This window comes from Argiope bruennichi, chromosome 3 (assembly GCF_947563725.1).
Source record: "Argiope bruennichi chromosome 3, qqArgBrue1.1, whole genome shotgun sequence".
NCBI lineage: Eukaryota > Metazoa > Arthropoda > Arachnida > Araneae > Araneidae > Argiope > Argiope bruennichi.
Window position 1 is genome coordinate 12,551,063 of NC_079153.1, and position 27,610 is coordinate 12,578,672.

Genomic DNA, 27,610 nt, shown 5'->3' on the forward strand with positions numbered 1-27,610 from the left:
GTTTCGGGTATAATCTATCTTGGCGCCAAAGTCGCCAAATTCGTCGCCAAATGGCCGCCAAGCTCTGGGACCTCCTATGGAACCAATTATGCTGGGAAGCCGCATCACAGATTCGTAACAATATTTTAGAGAAATAAAATATAATAAAATTATTTACTCACAATTGTATGCTCTCTAAAAGAATAACATAGTTCAATCACAAAAAACATTCAGAAATGTTGACGATTTATGCTATATGTTATTATAATACTAGCCTGGAAAAATACAGACGTTATTTTCTGAATTTCCATAATTCTAAGAAATCAGCTTACAGAATTTTTCAAACAATGGCAAACGACAAGATTTTTACTTTCCCTGGGAAAAATGAGAATGATACAAATGATACAGAAATTGACATTTTGCTTATTATTCAAATTACCCTCATGCTTAAGATTCCAAACTCAAATTCCAAAAAAGACAAAGCGGTGAATATTTCAACTTAATAGCCAGCCTTCATGTAGCATTCGAAGAACTCATGGATTCTTACTTACCAGTTACATGGGAAGCTATGCGATCGACGTCTAGAATTTTGCATTTGGGTCCTACTTCAGATAAAATGAAATCCTTTCTTTCTGAGAAATGTAATTTGGACAGATGAATTTGTTTCAAACTGGAAATCTTCAAAACGATAACTTTTAGAACTGCTAAATTCAATTCTTTATAAAAAATGGTTTATTATCATCTAACATTTTCTATAAAGACGCGGTGTGGAAATTTTAGAAACTCGTTTGTTATTACCAATTTTTAAACAGTGTATTGAATAGTTATTGATATGCTCTGTTACTTATAATTGGTATTACTTCTGAAATAAAGAATGAAACGCCTTTGGTTACTCATGGTCTGTTAATTGCTGACAAATTCAAAGGCAGGTTTTTATAGCATAAATGGTGGATTGGATCTCATTCACATAAGTATTCTTAACACAATGCAAATTTGTATAGATGTCGAATAATGCATTATTGCTTTTTGATTCGAACTTCATAACTTTTTGTTTAATAACCTTTTGTGGAATGCATATTATCCTTGAAAATTACAACGTTCATGTTCAAATATTGGTCAGAGATATGAAAAAATGGTCTAAGTCAACAAGTTCGTATTTAATCCCTCAGAAAAGTTTATAAAAAGAAGTATGAAAATTTGTTTCATTATAGGTAGATGAGTGGAAGAAAAACATTTTACTCATTGACAATTTTTCGTTCTAGGAGCAGTAAAAAAATTTAATTCTTTTAACCTTTTATTATGACTCTGTTTCTGTATATATATATATATATATATATATATATATATATATATATATATATATATATATATATATATATATATATATATATATATATATATATATATATATATAGATAGATAGATAGATAGATAGAATCCCTGCCTGAGGGTGACCCTTGAAAAAGTCTTCAGGCCGCCGGATTCTTTTTTTATTTGGTTTATTTGATTTTCCTATTAACTTGATTTTAATACTTTTATCTCAATTCATCTGTGTTTTACAAGTAGCTGCATTTGCGCTCTCTAAATACTATGAAGTTTTTCCTGGTCCTTTTTTTTTGGCTTTAGTTTGAATGAGAAATAATTTTTAGTTGCGATTCCGAAACTATTTCGTTTCGTTTTCAAAATATTTCTTACTTTTGATTGTTTACTTATATATATATATATATATAATTGCTGAAATTAATAAACATTTGTTCCACTTTTAAGGGACACATTGTATATAATTAATACATTAATAATACATTCTCCAAAAAAGTTTAAGAATATAGGGAAACCTGGACACTAAATGATCTTCCGAAATTAAAGATTTGGCATAATGGAAAGGGTTTGTATTCTATTCTGAAAAGCCAATGTAATGGCATAAATGTATCAGAAAAAAACAGAAGGACTCTGACATAAATATACCATTTTTTATTCCTCTGGGGATTTAAATTTTGCATTAGTCAAAATCTACCAGCAACAGTTGAAATTATTCTAATGCATATCACTGAAATATCAATGAACTTCGTTTAACGATTTGAATTGAATACGTCGATCCAGTTAAATGTAATACAATCGATACCAATCAATGCACTAAACGTCAGTATCGCAATTAGACACAGTAGAAGCGCTAATGAATGTTTAAAATGGAGAGTAAGACACTACTTGTTAGGCAGAGTGAAAGAAACAGAAGAAGAGAAAAGAAAAGAAAAATTTATTCTTGTAGACAAGATGAAAAGCAGACGCCGAATTTCAAAGTTTACTCTAAAGGTTCTTTTCTTTAGTGAAGAAAGAGGAAAAGAGGATTTTTTCCGAGTCTAGAGAGTCTAGACCACTTTACAGAAGATTTATTTATGTTCTAGAACAGTAACCCAAAGCTCCTTATTTTTAATGCTATTGGTATTTAAAAGAAAAAAAAATCTTAACACATTTGATTTGAACTGAAGGCTAGGATGAAAGAATATTTGAATTAGTTTATTTTTTTAGTTTCAATAAATTAAAATATAGTTAAGTAAAATTTGATATTTTATGTACAAAAAAATATGTAATTCTAAACTAGAGTAGAACAATTTATCTTTTGTTTGCGTTCTATTTGACAAATATTTTCGACTTGATTGACATAGTCAGAATATGGTTGCTTATTAGAAATAGAATTTTAGAGAAAGTCGTGTACGAAATTCAACAAAAGGCTATTTTCTAACGCGTTGTTAGCATATTGACTACCGCGCTGAGCCTTGCTGAATTTCTTACAATCCGATTTATATGGGCCCGCCGGTTACCGGTGACCTCCAAGACAATGAAGGTGTAAATAATATTTCAAAAATGCTAATGTGCTAGGAATTTCTTTCATTTTGTTTTCGGTTTTTAGCTTATAATTTATATTTCATTGTCATAAACATTAAAGAATCGCGATATTACTTTTTATCTGAAATGATTCTTTATTTTCTGTCACGTAATAACAATTGGTGCAGAATAAAAAATTAGTTATTTGAATCTAATAACTAACTTTTGAAAGCATTAAAATGATATATTTTTATGAGAATACGGAAATATACAAAAATTTAAAAGTTTATTACATCAAGAAGTGAATGAACAATCGATTATAGAATTCCATCTCTGCAATCATGAAATAAATCGAACAAATCAAACTAAATGACAATCTAATTAAATAAAAAATAAAAAAAAATATTATTGAATGTTCCTTTTATAACCAAAAATAGCACTACCGGAGTTAATTCGTAAACGATCAACAATAGTTCGGCTTGAAAGCATAACTTAATTCTTGAACTGTCAACAAAAAGCTGTTCCGAATACACACGAGCAAATTTTAACAAATTTGACAAATCGCATGACAAGCATAATTTAATGTATCAGTTTAAAATGTTTTTTTCAATGCATATGTGATACTGCACCTCTATCTTTTTCTCCTACAAACCAATAATGCATTTTTAAATTAAACTGATACAGTACGTTTAGAATTAAGAGCAGTAAACAGTATTAACTGTTTCCTTCGCTAATATATAAGCATATATATAATAAATACATATAATGTATAACGCTAATATATAACATATATAATATATAATCATATATAATATATTTATAGAAAATTGAACTTGTAAACAAAATTTCAAAAACAATGATTATTTAAAATAACATTTATTTAAACTTATAAGAAAATTCCAACAAACCTTTCACAGTTTTCTACCCGAAACTTTCTCACATACTCTCCAATAAATATCGTATCTCCTGCTCAATAAATATCGTATCTCCTGCTCAATAAATATCGTATCTCCTGCTCAATAAATATCGTATCTCCTGCTCAATAAATATCGTATCTCCTGCTCAATAAATATCGTATCTCCTGCTCAATAAATATCGTATCTCCTGCTCAATAAATATCGTATCTCCTGCTCAATAAATATCGTATCTCCTGCTCAATAAATATCGTATCTCCTGCTCAATAAATATCGTATCTCCTGCTCAATAAATATCGTATCTCCTGCTCAATAAATATCGTATCTCCTGCTCAATAAATATCGTATCTCCTGCTCAATAAATATCGTATCTCCTGCTCAATAAATATCGTATCTCCTGCTCAATAAATATCGTATCTCCTGCTCAATAAATATCGTATCTCCTGCTCAATAAATATCGTATCTCCTGCTCAATAAATATCGTATCTCCTGCTCAATAAATATCGTATCTCCTGCTCAATAAATATCGTATCTCCTGCTCAATAAATATCGTATCTCCTGCTCAATAAATATCGTATCTCCTGCTCAATAAATATCGTATCTCCTGCTCAATAAATATCGTATCTCCTGCTCAATAAATATCGTATCTCCTGCTCAATAAATATCGTATCTCCTGCTCAATAAATATCGTATCTCCTGCTCAATAAATATCGTATCTCCTGCTCAATAAATATCGTATCTCCTGCTCAATAAATATCGTATCTCCTGCTCAATAAATATCGTATCTCCTGCTCAATAAATATCGTATCTCCTGCTCAATAAATATCGTATCTCCTGCTCAATAAATATCGTATCTCCTGCTCAATAAATATCGTATCTCCTGCTCAATAAATATCGTATCTCCTGCTCAATAAATATCGTATCTCCTTCTCAATAAATATCGTATCTCCTGCTCAATAAATATCGTATCTCCTGCTCAATAAATATCGTATCTCCTGCTCAATAAATATCGTATCTCCTGCTCAATAAATATCGTATCTCCTGCTCAATAAATATCGTATCTCCTGCTCAATAAATATCGTATCTCCTGCTCAATAAATATCGTATCTCCTGCTCAATAAATATCGTATCTCCTTCTCAATAAATATCGTATCTCCTGCTCAAAAAAGTGTGAAGCTTTGGTAAGGGCAAGAATAATGTATATGATACTGGGGAATTTTAATTACGAAAATTAGATCTTGGCATGAATCTAGCACTTTTACTGAAACTATAGCGAGAATGTTTTGGGCACCTTTTTACCAATTAATACTAAAGTTCGACAAAAAAAAAATAGACACACAATAAGGTTTTTCATTTCATGGATTTAAATCATTGCGTTTATGATAGATTGCGCTTACACACATGCAAAACTACAGACAGACTAACACTCAAACTATTGACGAATTTGATTCAAAATAGGAAAACTATCCATATTTGAGACGTTAATCCTTTGTGCCAAGTTTTATATATCTAGCTTTTTGCGTTTTGTAGTTATAGAGTAAGCTTATGCTCAATCAGTCCCCACAAACTTTCTGTGACTGGATTTCGTTCAAAATCTGACAAAAATCTACAAATTTGATCGTGATTCTGTAGACTAAATTTCAGCTGTCTAGATGAAAGCGTTTTTAAGACATCACAAACCTATACACATATACAGGGTGTTAATAAAGTCCCGGATCCATTTTGATGTTTAATAACTCATAAAATAATAAAGATAGATTTAAATTAATAACATAAATGGTTAAATAGACTCAAAAAGTTTCATGACCCTTGTCAATGAACTTCCACGTGTGCCCCCTTCGTCGCACGGAGAATATTAAGTCGATAGTCAATTTCACGCCAGGTAGCGACAAGCATGTCGGCATCCACAGAGCCATTTGCGCACTTTAACAATGCCAGAAACACGAAAGGATGCTTCATCGGAGAACATTATGCTCTTCAGAAAATCAGCAGCATCTTCTATCCTCCTTAGCATATCTGTTGCAAAGGCCATCCTCCTAGGCCTATCGTTCGGTTCCAAAACTTGAACAATTTGAACTTTGTATGCCTGTAGTCTTAATTTTTTCTTAATAACCTTGTACACCGTCGAAATTGGCATATCCAATTCTGTTGCCGCTGATCTCACAGATATTCTAGGATTGTGTAAAAATGTCTCTCTGACACGCTCAACATCAAAATCACTTGTGCAAGGACGTCTGGAACGTTTCTTATCTTCGATACTTCCAATTTCTAGAAAATTCTTTTTCCACCGCAAGATGCTGTTTTTGGATGGAGGATCTTTTTGGTAAATTCTTCTGAAATTTCTCTGTGCTTGCACTATCGATTTCCTTTCTATGAACCACCATAAAATCTGTGCTTTCTCTTGTGGTGTATGCATTCTCCCTAATATCCGCTCGAATAAAACATCACATACAAAAGTACTACATAGAACAAACACATCAAAAGTAAACATAACATTGCAATAGTTGCCAAAAACAAAAGAGAGAAAAATGCAATTAATAAGCAGACAATATTTAGAAAAGTACAGATATTTAGACTGGAAAATGAAATTATCTGAAATTAACCACACGCGTAGACGATATTTACAAAAGTAAAAATATTCAAACCTGAAAAGGAAAATATATGAGTTATTCCATCAATAAATGCCATAAGTGTGTTTATATCTTTATTATTTTATGAGTTATTAAACATCAAAATGGGTCCGGGACTTTATAAACACCCTGTATAATGCCAAAAGTGCGTTTTTCGGATAGAGGGAAGTCCGATAAGAGCAGAATTGTCAAAATTTCGAATTCAAATTCTTTGACGATTGGAATATTTCTTCTATACTTAGTATACAAGAAAGAAAAAAAAAAGTTAAAATATCTTCTTTCAGAATTTAAAAGCCAAGCCCTCTTTATTCCTACCACAATTATTTGTGTAAACAGTAAAGTTAAGGAACTTGGATTTTGATATTCAAGATGTGTACTCTCGCGTATCGAGTAGAAGCTCTTTTTCTGAATGGAAGAGTTAATCACGTGCCTGTTGTACAGGTATTTACAACTGCTTGCGCACACTTTATAAAGGCTTAGCATTTAGACAATGCATCACCAACAAAGTATGGCAAGTCAAGGAAAATGACCTCAGATGCTCTCTGCACATTTCAACATCAAAACCATTCCTCGTGTTTATTTATTTATAATAGCAGGAAAGCTTTCTGTTAAATTTACACAATTAGACACGTTTTGTGTTTCGTATCACAGTGATAGGAGAAAGAAAATGAGTATATAAATGAAAATCTTCCCTTTCACAGATTGTCATAAATTTATTTCATACCCACAGTTTTTGTGTCAAGATCGCTATAAATATCATTCATTTCCCTTGTTCCCTTTTGGTATTAAGCTCAAAGACAGGCAGTCAGACAGACATTATTCCAAAAATGTTTTTTTTTCTAGGTGAATGAAGTCAAAAACGAACGTTCATCATAGTCACGTCGAATTTCTTGATATTTGTAACCCTTTATATAATTTACATGCAAGAAAATAAAAATAGTACAAAGTGGTGTTAAAATATAAACTTCAGCCAAAACTAAATTAAATAATATTTCCCGATTTAGTGAAATAACATTTCAGAAGTTTCATGGTTAAAAGGTAACAATCAAAATTGATCGAAGCGGATTACCCATACAATTAGGCGGCGAATGTGTCACTCGTGGCACTAAAATGTTTGCAGGGGTAATCGAGTTTCCATAAAATTTCTATATAAAGCATTCGCGAAGTTTTATTGCCAAAGTGCCCCTTAATAGCTAAAAGGCTTCATGAATCGCCTGATATTTTCTCTTTCTTTCAGTAAAATAGTCAACACCGATACTTTAAACACAACTTCCACCCATAATGTTGATGAAAAAGAAAATGGAGATGCTTTTTAAAGTAAATTAAATTACTTTTCTTGCAGTTGGTGTATACATTTTTTTTCATTACGTACAAGTGTTTTATAGTTGCAAACGCAAGTGGATAACTCTAAACTCTGCATTAAATTCTCAAAGGAAAAATAAGGGAATCAAAAATTTTAAATAGAAATTTCTTCGATAGAAACTTTAAACAACGAAGATATTTAATTTCCAGAAGAAATAAATAATAACTTCTGATAATATTCTAATAAAGCATGAAAATGTGAAATTATTTTCTCGAGGTTAAGATTTCGGTATCAGAAATTTTAAATAGGTATATTCTTTCGATAGAAATTAACCAACGAAAATATTTAATTTCCGGAAGGAATAAATAACTTCTGTTACATTTCTAATAAAGCATGAAAATATGAAATTATTTTCTCGGGATCAGATATGTTAAAAAGATACATTTTTGCGATAGAAACTTTAAACAGCGAAAGTATTTAATTTCCAGAAGAAACAAATAATAACTTTTGTTAATGTTCTAATAAAGCATTAAATATCAAATTATTTTCTCGGGTTTAAGATCTCGAGACCAGAAATTTTAAATAGATATATTTTTGCGATAGGAACTTTAAATAACGAAAATATTTAATTTCCAGAACAAATAAATAATAACTTCTGATAATATTCTATTAAAGTATGAAAATATCAAATTATTTTCGCGGGATAATGTAAAAAAATGAAACTTCCAACATCATTTATTATACTTTTTTTATGTCTCTTAAAAGATTTAAAAGAACTCTAAAATATATTTCCACGGAATTTAAATCCATTTATGAATACAAATATTCTGAAAAACAAGTGAATGCAGATTCTCGATTCAATGTCTTTTTATACCTCAAAGAATATAAAAGAATTACTTAAGAAAATATGAAATTACGAAACGTATCTAAGGAAAAAAAAAAACATTCTTTATAATTCAAGAATGATAAAATATCTTGAATAGAAAGGAATTACCATATCATAATGATATTTTCACCTCTTCTCGTCTAAGAAGGATTAGTAGCAAAACAGAATTTAAATCCGAAAGAAAAACGATTTTATTGACTGAGATCTTATTAGCTGGTGCACAGCGAAATTGATACGAATGTTTATCTATTACCATCAGGTGAGGGGTGATTATTTATAGATGAATACATTTACACACATGAGCGTTTCAAAATGGAATAAATTAGAGATAATCGAGTTGGAATTCTATGAAAGTAGGTGGAAATGTTCTGGAATGGAATATTAGAAAAATATCTTTTGACAAATATTTCGGAAATGATAATTAGTTACAAATTAAATATGAAGCAAAAGGGGGGGGGGAGGGTTTGTTATTGTACAGGTGAAAATCTATTAAGATTTGGAAAATTGAGCTAATTGATAAAAGCAAACAAAAACGAAGTAGCAATAAATGTATTCAGAAATTCCGCCTCATTTTAATATCATTATCTTGGTAGTTTATATTAAGCTTAAATTCTTGTTTCCAAAAGAATAGGGTTCAAAAGAAATTTAATGAATTCAAAATAGGATTTTCTTAATTGCCAATTAAAATTAATAATTTGAGTGAATTTAAAAATGATTGGTCTCCAACAAAGGATTGGACTAAATCTCTTTATATAAATTCATCGTTTTCGGAACATTGAATCGTTAAACATCAACTAAGTAGCGATCAAAATAATTTTGTGTAAAACAGGTATTTTTGTTTACATGGTTGCCTTCTAAGAAGGTAAAAATAATAATAATAATAATAAAAAATTGCGACAACTCTCCAATGATGTTTCCTCCCCTAAAAGATTTTAGAAATTTTTTTCTCATTTACGGATTTTTCATATTTTTTTTACCTTGCTCTGTAATATCATGCTATGTATTTATTATCATTATAATAATTACTAATGAGAAAAGTCAAGAATACGCAACTCTAACTGTAGGAACAATGGATTGGACTTCCCACCAAACTGAAATGGGGGCCCGCATTTGCTTTTCGTTTTAAAAGAATATGCTGTTTTAAAAGGATATGTTGAGATCTCGTATTTGTGTAATTAAAAGTTAATAAGTCTTTAACCATCGATTATTAATATTATTATATTTTAGAACATATTTACTTTCTCATATTCAAAGTTTAAAAAAAGTATTGCAATCATAAAAAAAAAAAAAAAAAAAAAAAAAAAAAAAAAAAAACTAACTCGAGATTTTGACGATTTTCCAAGTTGCAGACCTTCCTGAGTTCGAGAAACACATTTTTGAAAAATTTCTGTCCTCAACCCCTTTGCGTTGGACGGATGATACAGACTTTAAACCAAATTTACAGATTTCTATCAAATTTTGAGCAGCATATATGCAGAGGAAGTTGTCTGTCCGGCTATTCGAATATAATTTAACAGAATAACTACAAAATGAAGAATGCTAAATAAATAAAATTTGGTGCCCAGATTTATCTATATTAAAGAAATTTATCAAATTTTGAGAGAAATCCGACAAGGGTTCAAACAAAGGTCGATCTGCACCTTCAGAAATATGTAAACGCGATATGTTAAAAACTCAACGACAGATATATCAAATTTGATATGGGATTTTGTGATTACAAGTGCAGTTTTGTATTAAATTTTGATCTCAATCATTTAGCAAAAATGCGACTAACATCCAAATTCGATTTACAGATACTATTAACCATATTCCGTGGATCAACCGCTAAAAATCTGCCAATGATCACATGATAGATTAATTAAAAAAGCCACATTCACTCTAAAGGTAACTATTTTATTACTATTGTCCACCAATGACATGCAAGTCATTTTCTACCTTACCGAAGGTCTACAATTTTTTGCGAGCTGTTACAGCTGATAATACCTATAATACAGAATATGCGAGAAAGTTTTCGGGAGACTTCAGCTGGTTTGAATTTTCTCCTCTCATTTCAAGATATTTCGCAACTTTGACAAAATGATTGTTAATAAGAACCATTTGTGTTAACCCTCTTGCGTACAACTGCCTACTTCTGACTCGTGCACCGAATTACAGATTTGAATAACAAAGCTCCTGTGCAATAATTAAAAAAATAAAAATCGCGTGAACATGTTAAACATCTGAAGCGTCCTTGACGTTTTTATACGAATTGAAATAAAATTTCATCTAAATAGGAATTTAAATTCTTGGAATTAAGAATTAATGAAAGCATAACAGTTTGTGGAATTATTTATATGGATTCAATACGAAAAAAAGAATTGCAACGTAATTAAATTATCTCTTCTGAATATATGAAGTGGGTAAGCTTAGCTAAGTTAAAATAGTGTCCCGTTTCCGAATTCAGGAGCGTCTAATTTATGATGAATCCCAACATCTTGAAACGCACTCAGATGACACTTACTTCCAGAGCATGTAAAGCACATTCCAAAATTCTACAATTTATTACAGTGATGGCGTTTGAGCCACTTTAGCAAACTTCATGCGCTTTTAATCAATTTATATAGTGGATCTTCATTCAAATCCAATGAGATCGCTGAAACCTATCCAACCGCTTTCATGACCTAATATAGTCTTTTTTGCAGTGCTGAATGGAAATTCAGTATTGCAATTTTGAATTATATATATCAGTTACACACAGGCTCAGGCTATTATCAACATCACAAATATTACCATATCATCCAATGTAGTTATACAGGATGTTTTTAAATTCATAAAAATAAAACTTTATGGATATGTTATGCATACAGAAACAAGTCATTTTCGATAGAATTGACTGAATTCGATAGAATGCAAGAGAAGTCACAACGGAAGTTCTTTATCTGGGAATTAAGCAATCCAAATTTACGATTTCAACTAACAGTTATATCAATGGAAAGCGTATATAAATTCGAATGAAAAACTCTTCGCCCGCTTAAATTCAGCAATCCAAAGATACATATGCGTCCTATTTGTCAACATTGTATTTATCGTGATGTACAAAGTTGTAATGTTTTGTTTCTGCAAACGGACATGAGTGATATAGTAAATCTACATTTTATTTTGTTCATTTTATATTATATATATATATATACAGACAGAGCCCTCTTCGAGGTTAAAGTCTTAGGTTGAATTGTAAATCTTTAATACGTTATTATACGTTCCTTGAATTTTATCTTATAATACGTCCCTTGAATTTTATCTTATAGCTTTAGAAACTTCCTGTAGTAACATTAAATTTTGAAGTTATACCAAGATTATTTTGATTAAATGAACGTAATCAGCCAAGATAGAACTTTTTCGCTTGAACCTTCCACACACCCTCAATCAGATATCTGGAAATTAAGAAAATCTACTTGCCGTAATACTGCAACGGACAAACCCAACAGTTTAATAAGATTTCCGATTTCTTAATGGATTTATAAAAAACTATCTATTTAGGATAATCAATCAAAATTTAAATTACTTTTTTGAAAGAAAAAAATTAGAAATCTTTACTTATTACCCATTGATTACAATAATGTTGATTCTCGTCTGATTAGATGCTTTTATGTGTAATTATAGATTAAAACTTTGTAAATAGCTATATAATAAATTAAAAATAATTACAAAAATGTTAATTTATGGACTAATAAACTATAATCAGGTATTCAATTCTGTTTGTTAAATGATTTGCAAGGTATATGACTTGCCTTGCAAAACCTTCTGTAAAATATGTTATGGTAAATATAATAAACTGGTAATTATATATAATTACCGGTGATTGTTCATAATTATCCTTAGATTAATATGCCAAATTATTGAATATTTATCAAAATTACCGGTTAATGTATAAAATCCTAACTCGCAATGGAAAATATAATAACAGTCCATAATTTTAACCAAAATTCGTTTAGTTTTGAGCAGTATTTATCCAAAACCTTTTACAACACATATATATATTGTCGACATATGCATATGTAATTGTAAAAGGCTATAATTTAAAATATTTGTTTTAAAATACCTAATAAAAGTAAAGTATAAAAATAATATCGCAAATTAATTTTTTAAATTGAAATATTATTGTAAGTTTTAACCGCCATCCTGACGTTCTTCAAATTTTTAAAACGAAAATTGTAGTGTTATTCGAAAATATTCAGTGTTTTAAATTAAGACCCCGTTACAGCACAAAATAATCCAAATTTATTACATTCTACATAGCGATTTGGGAATTTTACAAACTAACCGATAAACTGGATAAATATTCAATAACTTATCACAAGTTAACGGTGATTACGAATTATCACCGATAATTGTATATAAACGTTGGGTTAATCACATTTATCTCAATATATGCAGAAGAAAAATGCCAAATAATTGTCACCGTATAAATAAAAATGTCTTTAAAATATCAATGTATTTTTAAAAAATCTTATTTTTGCCAAAGTACAATTTCTTATTAGGAAATTTACTTCAATCAATTGAATAGATCCTATTCCGTCACCACGATTTATATATATTTTTTAAAAATATCGGTTAAATAAGCCGCAAAAAAGATAAGAAAAAAGATAACGCATTATAATCTCCGATAGTTCGTCTACTTCATGAATAATTTATTTTGGCTGATTTTTCTTAGCACTAAAAACCCCCGAATCAATGAAGAAAAGAGCCTCCACTGCTAGCAGATCAATGGACGAAACAGACAGAGGCAGCTTTGAGCATTCATCACAATTCAGAAACTTTTGGAAATGATTTACGAATATCTATTCATAAATTTTGAGCCAACTTTAGAAAACTAATCAATGGAAAAACTCACGATTCACTTCAGAATAATTCACGCCAAGCACAAACAAATATTTTTGATTTTTGTAGCCATCAGGATATTTTTCTTCTTCAGAGTTATTTAGCGGCATTTTGAAGTGAAAAAATATTGGCATTCATTCAGTAGCAGAATTTTTTTTCATTTGTAATCGCACTTTGCGGAATTGTGAGGTCACGATATAAACAATTTCTTTTTCTCACTGTTGTTATTTCATTCCAATAAATAAATTAGATTTGGAAAACTTAGGCAATATAAGGGCTGTGTAAGTCTAACATAAACAAACTCTTTTTTTAAAAATTTTAAACATTAGGAAAGTACCTTGTCATTTAGGCAAAAGTTTATTATTTTTCATACTCATCTAAAACTGATTTTGATTATGAAATTCAATGAATGATGTTTTACAATTTTTTTAGCTTATCAAATATCACAGAAAAATTTTCATTGGACTCTTATCTATTAAGTATTAGTTTCCACAACGTTTACAACGCCAAATATATTGATTAAAAATTGTTTGAAAATAGATATTTAATATATATCAGCTCAGTTATAAATCTGGCACACTACTTTAAATCAGACTTACTTTTTGCTATTTAAAAGTAATTTAGAAAATTTTCAAAAAAAAAAACCCCTTCTAATTAAATATTTTATTATTTTACTGTTTCATGGTTTAAAGTTTAATAAAATTTAATTCAAAAAAATATTTTCGCTGTATTTCTGATGCTAATTTAAAAGGTCATATATAAGTTAATTTTATATACTCACATAATAACACTTATAGATTCACATAATAATACTTACACATTCACACAATAACACTTATACATTCACACAATTAAACTTTAAACACATACTCACGCAATTAAATCTATATACTCACACAATTAAAGTTATATATTCACACGATTAAAATTCCTTTATATACTCACAGAATTAAAGTTATATATCCACACAATTAAACTTCTTTTATATGTTCATACAATTAAATTTATATATTTACACAATTAAAGCTATATATTCACACAATTAAAGTTATATATTCACACAATTAAAATTATATATTCACACAATTAAACTTATATGCTCACACTATTAAACTTATTTTGTATGCTCAACAATTAAACTTCTATTATATGCTCACACAATTAAATTTCGTTTATATACTAACACAATTAAATTTCGTTTATATGCTCATATAATTAAAATTGTATATTTAAAAAAAGGTGCAATAATTTTGATAGAAAAAAAAGTGACGTACTGTCAGTTTAAAATATTACATTTTTAACAAAAGCGCACTTAAAAAAAAATTCTTTAGCACCTTTTACTCCGTAAGTCGCAGATATTATCTGAAAACGTTAGCTTCTTGTAAGTAAAAACCTCATTTCATTTCTAGTAAAATTACAATCTTTTATTTTTTTAATCTCAAGAAATATTCTGGTTGACAAAGTTGTCTCGACTGTAACTGGAAGCTTTTCAAAGAAAGCGATATCATTTTACTTTTAGAATTTTAAGTGAAATTAATGCTTTTATTAAAGTCTTTTTGATTTTTATTACGCTGTAAAAGAAAACTTAAATCATTTTCCGATCGTTTCTTTTTTTTTTCTCCTTACTGTGTCATAAATCTTTTTTTTTTCCTGCGATCGTATTGATTTCTTTTGAATACTGAGTGATTAATTCGAGATAAAAAAAAAAAAAGGGAACTTCCACATCCACAGAAAAATTACTTTTTTTGAGAATAAATTGTTTCTGGCTTCAAAGCAAAGTTTAAACATGAATATGCTTTTTTTTTTCAAAAATAAAAACCGGCCTTCAAAAATTAAATACGTATCGATCGAAGACATTTCTGAATTATGTACTTCCCTCGGCGACCGGCTTTAAATCTAGTAAAGAACCGACATCAAATTGACTATCAGGAAATGAAGCCTTCCACTGGCTTAGTTAACCTAACAGTTTAGAATGAACCATTTCCACACTTCATTCTTTCAAAAATATACTTTTCATAAATTTGAATCAAGCTTTAAAGCCAAGCAAAACAGAAAAGAGAATTATGAGTTAGTTTAACCCTTTCATGACGGCAAAAAATATACTAAATGGTCGAATACATTTTCTGTTCAAGAAAAATAAATTTTAAGTACGTAAATAAACCTACACAAACAAAAAAAAGTCTAATTATATTTAAATATCGCATTCGATGAGGATTTCTGAGCACTTTTTCCCAAATTCTTGTAAGTTTTTGCCTTGCTTCACATATCGGATATGCACCTAGTAAACATCACGTAAAACATTTAATATTTCGTTTTCAAAGCTCAGCGATTTGCTAGTTAGTTTCGGAATACATTACCATTAAGATATATGTTATCATTAAAGTGTAGAAATAAATTTATGTGCAGTTTAGTAAGCCAACCTGCACATTAACTAGGATTATCCGTTAAAGTGCGGAAAATAGTTTCATTTCTCAAATTACCTAGGTAATTTACGAATTACCTAGACAATCTGTAAATTACCTATAGGCACTCGTTAAAGTGAAAATAAGATCTTTGCTGGAACAATAAGGAACGTTTCTGTAGGCTTCAATTAAATGTTATTTATTTATTTTTTGATATTTAAAAAAATAAAGTTAAGACAGTCGAATAATCAATACATTAGTTGATGGAATCAATCATCAATCAATGTAAAAACTTTAATACAAAGAGTCCAATTGTTTAAAATGTTATTGCAATTAAGAAAAATTGACTTAATGTCATTCATTTATTTTTCGACATCTTAAAGGAAGAATGTAAGGAATCATGTTGTAAGGAAAGAAAAATAAAGTTAAGTCAGTCGAACAATCAATACTTTAGTTGATGGAATCAATCATCAATCAATGGAAAAACTTTAATACAAAGAGTCAAATTGTTTAAAATATTATTGCTATTAAGAAAAATTGACATAATGTTATTCATTTATTTTTCGACATCTTAAAGGAAGAATGTAAGGAATCATGTTGTAAGGAAAAAAAAAATAAAGTTAAGACAGTCGAACAATCAATACATTAGTTGATGGAATCAATCATCAATCAATGGAAAAACTTTAATACAAAGAGTCAAATTGTTTAAAATGTTATTGCAATTAAGAAAAATTGACATAATGTTATTCATTTATTTTTCGACATCTTAAAGGAAGAATGTAAGGAATCATATTAATACAATCGAGTAAACGACAGCGTTGATTCAAGTTGATAGAATCAATCATCAGTCAATTGAAAAACTATAATACAAAGAATCAAAAGGTTTAACATATTATTACAATTAAGGAAATGAATTTACGAGACATATGATAAAATTATACTTACTTATTAGTGCACTCTAAAGATTGGCGGCACTTTAAGTCGTGTAGCAAATGGTTTTTGCGACAAACTCACTTATTTGTGGTGCATTTAGATTTGGGGTCACATTTTTTTGAAACCTTCCTCGGGAAGGAGTAGGGGAAAAAATGAGAGAAACAAATGAACTTTACCGATACGGAAGCAGCTGGTGTGCACATTACCTAGTTAAAATTCGGAAAACTCTTCATTCCGCACTTTAACGGAGCAAATCAGTTAATCTGCAGATTACCTGTTTTCGAGCTTCAACGGTTACATAGACACAAATATGAGACTACAGTAAAAAATAAGACCAAAAACAGTTTAGATGTTTCATACTTTGCTAAACAAAGTGATACCGAATACTTCTATCAAAATTATTTTTACATACATAATTATGAGGTTAAACGCTACTCCTTATAGTCTTAAGCAAAGTCTTGAATAATTAATATGTTGAGCATTTTTCATTCTTATCTTATAAATTTCTATAGTAAAATTCAAATTACCAATAAAAAATTTATGTCAACACGTAGCAACTTCTTCTTTAAATTTAACCTTACTTATTTTAACTCGAGTTTGACATTTGTTCTAAAAATTTTTTAACAAATTAATTTTTAAAGATAAATTTTGCAACCACCAAGTTGTCATTCACTTAACGTCAACATTTAAAATTATTTTTTAACGAAGTTTATATCAACAGTTCAAAGTTTAAACCCACTATAAACTAGACTTTGAAATTAAGACCAATGTGCTGAAATATAAACTGATAATTTTTAGACTTTTATTTCAATTCCTATTGTAACCTTTTCTATATCTAATCAATTATTTTCAACACAAATATATTCAAATGTTTTGATTGAATTCAATACATTGTATACTTTTCAATGGCAAAGACACTGATCAAATTAAGATGTAGTAACCTTTCCACTCAGATTGATTTGACATATGTTAGTTTATTCAACATCTTTCCATTTCACCTTGGCAATTAACAGAAGAATTCTTAAAATAAATTCCAAAATAACAAGCTAGCGCGAACAACATGTCAATTATCATGATAATTACTGATGAGAAATTTGAAGGCATACATCAACAGCTGATAGCAAAAATTCATTACCCAATGAAAAACAAAACTTCAATTTTCAGTATCGAGGCGTTCGAAGAATAATTTGTTAGCTCGTCGATGAAAGCCGATACTCGATAACATTTTGATAAATCCAAACAAAATCATTACTTTCGGAGATGTAATCGTTGATAATAAGTTGATTTCTATTTTAAAAAATAAGCCTTTCGAGAGCATTGAAGTTCATTTTTCACGCTTGTTAATCAGTTCTGTTCTGAATTCGATTGATTCAATAAAGGTCAAAGACATAAGTTTTGTAACTCTGAGAATAAATGATTAAGAACTGCCTCACATTGAACAAAATTGAAGTTACGCATAATCATACAGTTTAATATTTCATTCAATGCTCTTCATTCAGTTGGCAATATGATCCAAAAGTAAATATATTACACTCTCAAGTATCTGGTTCCCGATTATTCGGTTTCTGTACTATCCGGCCCTAGTTTTGTTTTGTCGTAATTGAATGAGAAAGGTAAGGTTTGTATTAGCAACAATCCCAAGGCATTGCAAGTGGGCTCAGCTACGATCCTCCAACATGCTGTGTGCAAAATACAAGTTGCGTTGTTCATTGTTTCGTCAGCGTGTAAAGGACCTCAGTTGCTGCCACTGTTCCTAATTATAACTGCACAGTATGTACAGTATTTGTAAATAGTATAGCGCGGTATTGTAAATAGTACAGTGCACTCCCGAGTATCCGGCTTAAGGCCGGATAACAAAAAAGCCGTATAGGCCGACATTCTATGAACTCATTTCTTTTCCCACCAATGATGACCACCACCACGGTTATGATACCACAAGACAAAGTTTTGATACCAAAACTGACCGTTATGATATGTATTTTCTCGCATCTTATTGAGTACTAAGTCTTTCATTTATCTCAAGTCAAATATACTGGTAGGGTATGTTTAATGTTTCGTAACTGGACCACAGTGGAGATTTCAAAATGTGTCATAACTGAAAAAAAAGTGACTATGGAGGAGAAATGAGGCGCTATACAGAGACTAGACTGTGGTACAACAGAAAAAAAATGGCAACTGTTTTAATGATTCAAGGGCCGCGTTCACAGTATATTTGGCTTGAGATAAATGGAAGACTTAGTACTCAATAAGATGCGAGAAAATACATATCATAACGGTCAGTTTTGGTATCAAAACTTTGTCTTGTGGTATCATAACCGTGGTGGTGGTCATCATTGGTGGGAAAAGAAATGAGTTCATAGAATGTCGGCCCATACGGCTTTTTTGTTATCCGGCCTTAAGCCGAATACTCGGGAGTGCACTGTACATAAAATTTATATGCATTTGTAAGTTTTGATTCTTGTGATTAAAATTAGATAATTATATAATAGAGTGGATTTTATGCTTCATAATGGTTTATGCTGCTTCTTCTCTTAAAACATATAGTGGCTGAATAAAGTGTTTTATAATAAAACAAAGTATATTATTTGATTCTTGATATTAATTACGAAGTTGAATAAGTGATGGAATTATATATCCCATGGTGAAAATTATTAAAAATTATAAAAAATATTTTCAATTTTTTAAAAATTATTTTAATATAATTTAATATGTATGCTTATAAATGCATTACTTGAAGCTTATATAAATTTCTGTGCTTTTTATATTCAATATGAAAAGCATATAAAAAAACGAAACTTGCTTTCTTAACATGATATTGAATAAAATGAATACTGAGACAGTACGACTGAATTATGTTTTTTGTTCTTATTTTGCCAAATATTTTATATTAAATAATTTAAATAATTGAATTTTTATATTAAATAGCATTATGTAACTTGGGTTAATTTCTTTAAAATCGGGAATCTTAATAAATCAAAATGAATATTCATTTTCTCAAAATGTGATTACTTCGAGTTTAATTGCATTTTAAATTGAATTGAACTAATAAAAAATATAAATTTGCTTTACTCAAGCAACAATTGATTGGACAAATAATACTTTTTTTCTTACTTTCTTGACATGTGAAGTTAAAGAAAATACTATAATCCTTAAAAATCACTCTATATTTTAATGAAACTATAAATTTTGGGTCGCAAAATCCATTTTGGAATTATGTTTGTGTTCTCGTATATGAAGTACAAAGGAAGTATTGTAATCATCAAGAAAATTCGAATTAGAGATTTTGGTGAATCTTCACTCTTTAGACCTATCTGAGCTCGAAAAACACATTTTAAAAAATGTTTGTCTGTCTGTTCGCCCGTAAGTGTGTATGTGATAAGGATAACTCAAAAACGTTTTAAGCTGGAGAGATGAAATTTCGTAATAGTTTTGACATGAAATTTGTACCAATTGTTTGTATCAATCAAAATCTATTCAGAGGAAGTCTGTCTGTTCGGCTACTCGTATATAAATTAAAACAATAACCAAAATGGGAAAAATATCGGTATAAAATTTTATACTTAATTTTACCGCTGAAATTGTAGATATATATTAAAATATCTACAAATCCTTCTATCCTTCTACAAATCCTTCGGCCAACGCGCGCTTGTGTGTGTGTGTGTAAATACGATAGCTTTAAAACGCAAATAGGTAAAGGGATAAAATTTAGAATCTAATTTTATCTCCAGAATTATAAATTTGTGTTCAGTTTCTAGATTGTCTATCATTGTTTTTTCTTGTTTATGTGGACAAAACTCAACGTTTCAACAAGTTATATGTGTTACGTAAGCATGTTTCCCCGCCTCTCACTTGTAACGCCCTCTAGCGGTATATGTAAAAAAACCATGAGTCTTTGTAACATCATCGACGTAGCAGCACGCCGAAAGACAAAGCTCAAAGAAACTCCCGAAAGCGGATAAACAATAAAATCTTTAAAATACAAAAAAGGTCCGTCATTATTGTTGAACCTCTTCAATATGAACTAAATATTTGAAATCAGAATTTTATATATCTGTCAAATTTTTGATGCAATCACTCCAAAGATGGAGGTACAAACTGCATAATTGATTTGCTTTATTGCTCTATGAAGTTTAACAAAATATTACAAATTGTATAAAAGTGTAAAGAAGTCATTGTGGAAATATTCTCGGTTTAAATTAATTTATAATAATCAATTTTGATGTTTGATTTCGATACGTTGATAGCAGTTTGAACTTCTTAATCGGAAGGTCTCGACAAGTTTTTAAGCATAATCTGTTATAAAATGAAACAGAAATAATCAAAATATATCATGAGTCGGACACCCTAGCAATGGTGCAGTAGACGTTTGGTATGGAAACTATTACCAAATAGGTGTTATCCTAGCAGGTGTTAATCGCAGTCCGAACTTGGAAGTTTATCTTCAATAAAACACGCGCGGCTTCAAATATTAATTATGTATCAAAAAAGGACCCAGGCAAATTAGATACAAACTTTGTTGCTTATTGTCGTTAATATAATTTTCACGATTAAGTATCTTAATAAAATAATTGACTTCTACAAAATATTTTTTTGGGGAAAAGGAGTTTTAATTTCAAAAATTCCATTTAAAAAACAATAATTTTTATAAAAAAGCTGCATTTCCTGACTTTTACTGATTACGTTCAAGGATATAAAAATTTCAAAACAGAGATCCTTTTCTGATTATTATGGATTATCTTCTGAAATATTTGTTTAGTAATATATCAATTACCTATAGCAAATATTTCTTAATAACAATTCAATAAATATGTACAAATTATTCACCGAAATAAACACCAAATTTTTCACAGAGGAAAGAACTTTTTAACCTGATTTCATACAAAAATTTTAAAATCCGTTCGAAAACCAAATTACATGAAACCAATCTCATGTACATTACTCATATCACAGAATTCATTCCATGAAGTGCTATTTTTTACTTTCTCGTACATGAAGTATAGAGAAAGAATTATAATCATAAAAATTTCAAATAGATATTTTGTTGCATATATACACTTTAAGCCTTCCTGAGCTCGAAAAACACAAAAAAATTTTCGTCTGTCTTCTGTGACAAAGTTAGCTTAGCAGATGAAATTTTGTATACGCTCTTTACACGAACTTTGTAGCTTTGTATCAAATTTCGAGCAAAATTTATTCTAAGAAAGTCTCTCTGCCCGGTTGTTCAAATATAAATTAACACGATAATTATAGAAACAAGAGAGCTAGAGGATACAATTCGGAATACAGATTTAACATCTATATTGCCGACACAATAAATTTTTAGCCAAATCGAACAAGGGATTGAACATCTGTCGGTTTGTACTTTCAGAAGCATTTAAGTGCGAGAACTCAAAAGTTCATGCCTTAAATATATCAAATTTCATAAGCAATTTTTTAGCTGCAATTGCAGTTCAGTGCCTAATTTTTTTCTCAATTGGTTGAGAAAAAAGCGTCTAAAACATAAATTCACGTTTAGCAGAGAGTCCAAGAAAATTTTGGAAAGATCCGCTGATTTCTCACACATTTTCAAAAAATGAAAGCTTGCTTCCTTTTTAATTAACCATAGTAAAAATCCACAACAAAACGCAATGAATTCTCAAGATTTATAAGCGTCGCAAAACGACTGAAAATAAACACAAGGACGGCAACACTTAAATAAATCACGTTGACTTCACACTGAGCTGTACTACGTGATTTCAATTAAACGAGTCTAATATCCGAATGATACAAAGTATGAAGCGACACTTAAAATATTTTTCCTCTTATACGGCAATAAATGTGATGAATGTTTACGCATTTCAAAGAAAAATTTTTAACTGCAAAATAAATCTTAGCTCTCTCTCTCTCTCTCTCTGAAAATATTTTGAGGATTTTAATTCCTGTTACACTAATAACGAGGGAAAAGCTTTAAAAGTTTACTTTCTGTGAAGTTTCGCCGACGCTGACCTTAATAGAAAGTAAAAAGAAAAAGTGTCTCTTTTAAAGGAAACTGGATTTTGAACTTTAATTTCGCTTTTATCAAAGAAAATATCATTTAAACAGATTTATTTAAACAGGAACGTAAATTGAAAGTTTAATGTATTATGTGCAGAGTTAAATCAACGTTCACATCACTGGAGTATTATAATTGTATCATTAAGGATTCAACAAGCTTTATTTGATTTTTCTCTTTTACAAAGCATTAAAATATGTGGATGTTTAGTATTTATATGAATATAAAAAAATGCTGTATTTTTTAAATCAGATCCTTTTACTTTTACTTTTTTGTTTACGAAATGTAGGAAAAGAAAGTTTTGTTAATGTCGGAAAAGTTCGAATTCGAGATTTCGCCGGATCTATTTTATCCGAAAAAGATATTTTTGGAGTTATATTTGCTTGTCGCTTTGTCTTTCCGTCTGTCTGTAAACAATATACCGCAAAACGCTTTGAGCTAGGCGGATGAAATTAGGTATGTGGTTTTTGTAATAAATTATATATATTTACCCCTGAATCTTAAAGAGAAAGGTGACACGTCATATATATTACAAACATCAATTATACAATTGAATTATAGGGACAAGTCCATACATTTGTTACTCAATATCATTAAGTGATGACAACAATAAATGATGACAATATCATTAATAATGATTTAATGATGATGATGAGTTGGAATTACGTTCTACAAACTTCCATATTTCGACATTATCATACCCACGATTTATTTTAATTAAAAGTAAGATACGTTAGCTCGGACTTAAGAAAGGTGTCGCCAATTTTCCCCTCTCCTGTATTTGAATAGTCAAGAGCAATGTCTTCGAATACAATGACATATCTCGATCGTCTATCGATGATACATTACTATCTGTACATTAAGGTGCATGTAAAACAGGATGATTCGAAAATACAATGACTTAAATTAAATTCTTTATGTAATCATTCCACTTAAATTATAGATATACATCAAATTTTGATACCAGACGGTAGATCAGAAACACATTCAAAATCTACTTCAATTTTCTTTATTATAATATGAAGAATAAAATATGTAAATTGGATAAGTTTGTCATAAAATAGAAGGGAGAACATTCCCACTGATATTTATTCTTATTTAGATAAAAGTAAATAACAATTAATTAAAAAATAAATTTCCTTCACACATCTAAATGATGTAACATCCTTTATATTCGTAAACGGATTGAAATGACATTGTCTCAAATAGAATGTGCTATCCAATAAGTTCTTTAAATGAATACGAAGTATTCTAGAAAGAAGCTTCAAATGCTTGAACTATTCTTTTAAGTTGTAAAAAGAATAATTCGTACATTTGCATAGACCACATTTCAATGAACATTTCCTTTCGATATTTTTAACTTAAAAGATCATTACAATAAAATCTGTTGCGAAATGAAACTTTTGGGCTCGAAACCAGAATATACGCATCAGTCCTGAAAAAAATGAGGAACTTTTCTGGCTAAATCAGTATATTTAATATATTTGTTCTTCAATGTCATTTCTATCACAGCAGTATCCGTTTGGTCATCGTTATCGAAAGCACGAACGTGATAAATGCAGCTCTCCTAATTTCACAAATATAATCATATTTTTATACTCAACTGATAAATAACCATGCATTAAACAAGCTAAAATAATTTTTACTATACCATCTTTCCTAAATCTCAATATAATTATCTTTCAGTATAATTACGAAATCAAGAAATTATCATTTAAAATTAACTAATTATAATTTTAAATAATCATTTTCAATATAAAATGTTCTAAAGGTCTAATCTCTTGACTATTCGATTTTCATCAATTCAATTATATGAAATATACTGTTTCTGAAATGTGTTTCGGACAATAGTGCAGTCCAACAAAAAGTTCACTAATGATCCAGAGTTTTGAGGGAACTGAATTTTTTTTATAGAACTGTCACATCTAGGTGACTTAATTATATTTTAATATTTGAAATATACTGATTAGATTCCCGAAAGATGCTAGAACAAAATCAGGTTGTAATTTTTTTTCATAGTCTTTAAAACAATAAAACGAGAATTTATCCTCAGGTAAATTATACTATAATTAACGACGACATATCACACATTTTAAATGAATAAGAAACTTTTCTAGCTTGTTTTCAAAATCTTACGGTATTTTTCGAGTTTTTTAAAAATCTTTTCTCTTTTAATTTTTTAATATGAAATAAAAAGCGTTAATATCGAGTTCATTTCAAACGAAGTACAGAAAAAGTCAAATTATTGAATAAATAATCTTGTGAATAACTTAAATGTAATACAAATGACATACAAATTTTAGTACAGATAGTTTAATAGTGATTAAATCTATGTATTTGAAGAGCATTATATTTGACTAACAAGAAACTTCAAAAGTCTCTTTCATAAGAGTAACCGATACAAAAAATAAAAATCATTGAGAAATTATCATACATAAAGTATAAATCAACTTGTGTAAATAAAAATGTAAGATTAATGTTTGTTTTTTTTAAATTTTTTTTTATTTATCCATACTGAAATGTAAAGGAAAAAAATGAAATAAAAAAATCTTCGAATATAAAAATTGAAAGATGATGTTTAATATATTAAACATCCTTCATAATTAATATATTAATTATAGATAATTCTTAATCAAGATTTAATAGCAGTGTTTCCTTAAAATCGTATTTATATATAAATTTTAAATATGGACACTAAAATTTATATTCAAATACTTTTACGGACAGAAATCATATACAATTTGAAAACCGTATTTTTATCTGTTATCTAAACTTAAAATATTGTTATATAGTCATTAAAATATAATTTGATCAATATTAATTTTCAAAAAACGATACCCTTTAATATGCTCAATTCCCACCAAAAGATTAAAAAATGCAAAATAATTCAGTATTGCATCAACGTGAAGTGGAAATAGAACTGGAAAATAAGATAAGTAATTCGAATTATTGCTACAAGCTGGTTATTATTTTTTACGAAATGAATAATTCTTTTTTAAAATAATTTCGATAATAACACTTCAAATATATTTTTTATAAAACTACTTCTTTATATAATTAATACTTAATAAAAAAATTATAACTTTTTAAAAATTGTTTTTTATAATTTTATCCGTTTCTTTTAATATATATATAAATATTGAAATAAATCACAAGTAATGAATATATGAAAAAGTTGATTTTATTCCGAAATTATTGCATTACATTCGTAGCGATGGACTTGACAAATAGAAACTTTAGAAAAAAAATATAAGAAATCAATATTTTAAATATATTATCTTCGTTGGTTATGAAATATCGTTTTAATCGATTCATTATATAATTTTAAATAGTTTAATAATTTTAATCTCTTCTAACAGTAACGGAACTATTATCTTAACAGTAATAACGAGTAAATTAAGTTTTTTTTTCCTAATAAATAACAACTCTTTTCATGATTATTAAAACAAAATAAATGTTTTAGAGCAATCACTCGTGAGTTAAATATTTCATATTTATTTTCCTTTGAATTTAAAAAATTTAATTTCTTTTTAAGTTGAAACATCGATGAAATGAATAAATTATATAAGCTATGTTTAATATTAACATCAATTTATATAACATTCCTCTTTTTTAAAAAAGTATAAATCGAATATATTGTTACAAATCCGAACCATTTGCGTTGAGAAACATCATTCAAATGAAATTTGATTTCTCATGTCATTTACTTAAAATAAAATATTTATTTTTCTTCAACATTTAGCCAAACATTTATAGCGATGAATTTAAAAGGCAAAGAGCATGTTAAGCTCTTAATTAAACTTAGCTTAAATTCAACTTTTGCGTTTTAAACATATTCCTAAATAAAATTCTTTTACATCGCATTAATTTAAAATAAAATAACATTTACCTCCCCAAAGAATTTGAATAAAAAAAATTTTTTTAACCCAACAGAAGTCATTAATTTTATCCAAATAGCTTTTTTTCCCTCCCTTTCTCTTGGATCCAGGCAATTTAAATCGAACAATGAAGTTTCCCCTCGATAAAAACACCTGGAAAAAAAATTTACGGATAATAAAATTAAGGAAAACAGACCTTTAGATGCATATAGAAGAAGTCCCAAAATCAGAAGCATTCCCATGGTTGGAAAAAATTCGAGTTGAGCACTAGAAAAACTTCTCCGGCCAAAATAAAAAAAGTTCCGAAGTCCACAGTTGCATGAAGCGCGCTTCCCCGCGAAAAAGTTCGCGGCAAGTAAGAGAGCCTAGACACTGACTGAGTGCTGCTGTGTGTTCGATCTCGGTTGCCACACTTGCTAACAGGCTGAGGACGCTCGCCAAGTGGGCGGTGGGGGAGAAAAAAAATCTCGCCAAGCCGGCACGCGACTCGCGTGTGGATGCGCAGAGCATGCGCAGGAAACTCCGAGGGAAACACGCTTTTCGGAAAAGGGGGAAATCGCTTGCGCTTCCGGAGGGTGCTGTTGGTACAAGGGGTTGCGGTACTTTTTCTCTTATTTTTAATTCACAATGACTCAAAATTGTTTTCCTGTGAATTGTAATGCGTATTACTTTCTCAATAGCACAACTTCGTTCTTATTAGTTTCTTAGATTTGGAGAAAATTCTCAAATAAAGCAAATAAATAAAGAAAGAAAGGATATCGAAAACAAGAGCCCACAAGCCCAGTTTCGAATTTTAAGGACAAACTAATATGTAATTTCAAAATCAAGCAGTTACTGGTATAGTAAAAATAAAATCAAAATGTTCTTAAAGCAGTATTATATATTAAAATATATCTAAATTTTCTTTTATCACTTGAAATTTCTTTTTAAAAATTACAAATAAAATTTCCAGTACTTTTTGAGGGGAAAAAATT

General features: G+C 29.1%; 1 protein-coding gene across 1 annotated transcript in view; it reads right to left on the reverse strand.

Moving 5' to 3' along the window:
* The window catches only part of LOC129963310 (uncharacterized), a 435,874-nt gene extending 408,849 nt beyond the window's left edge, over positions 1 to 27,025 (reverse strand). Inside the window, exon 1 of the mRNA XM_056077601.1 lies at positions 26,833 to 27,025. Within this exon, the coding sequence (XP_055933576.1) occupies positions 26,833 to 26,878 (46 nt within the window). The 5' untranslated portion in view covers positions 26,879 to 27,025. The remainder of the gene's footprint in view (positions 1 to 26,832) is intronic.
* Positions 27,026 to 27,610: the final 585 nt, after the last annotated feature.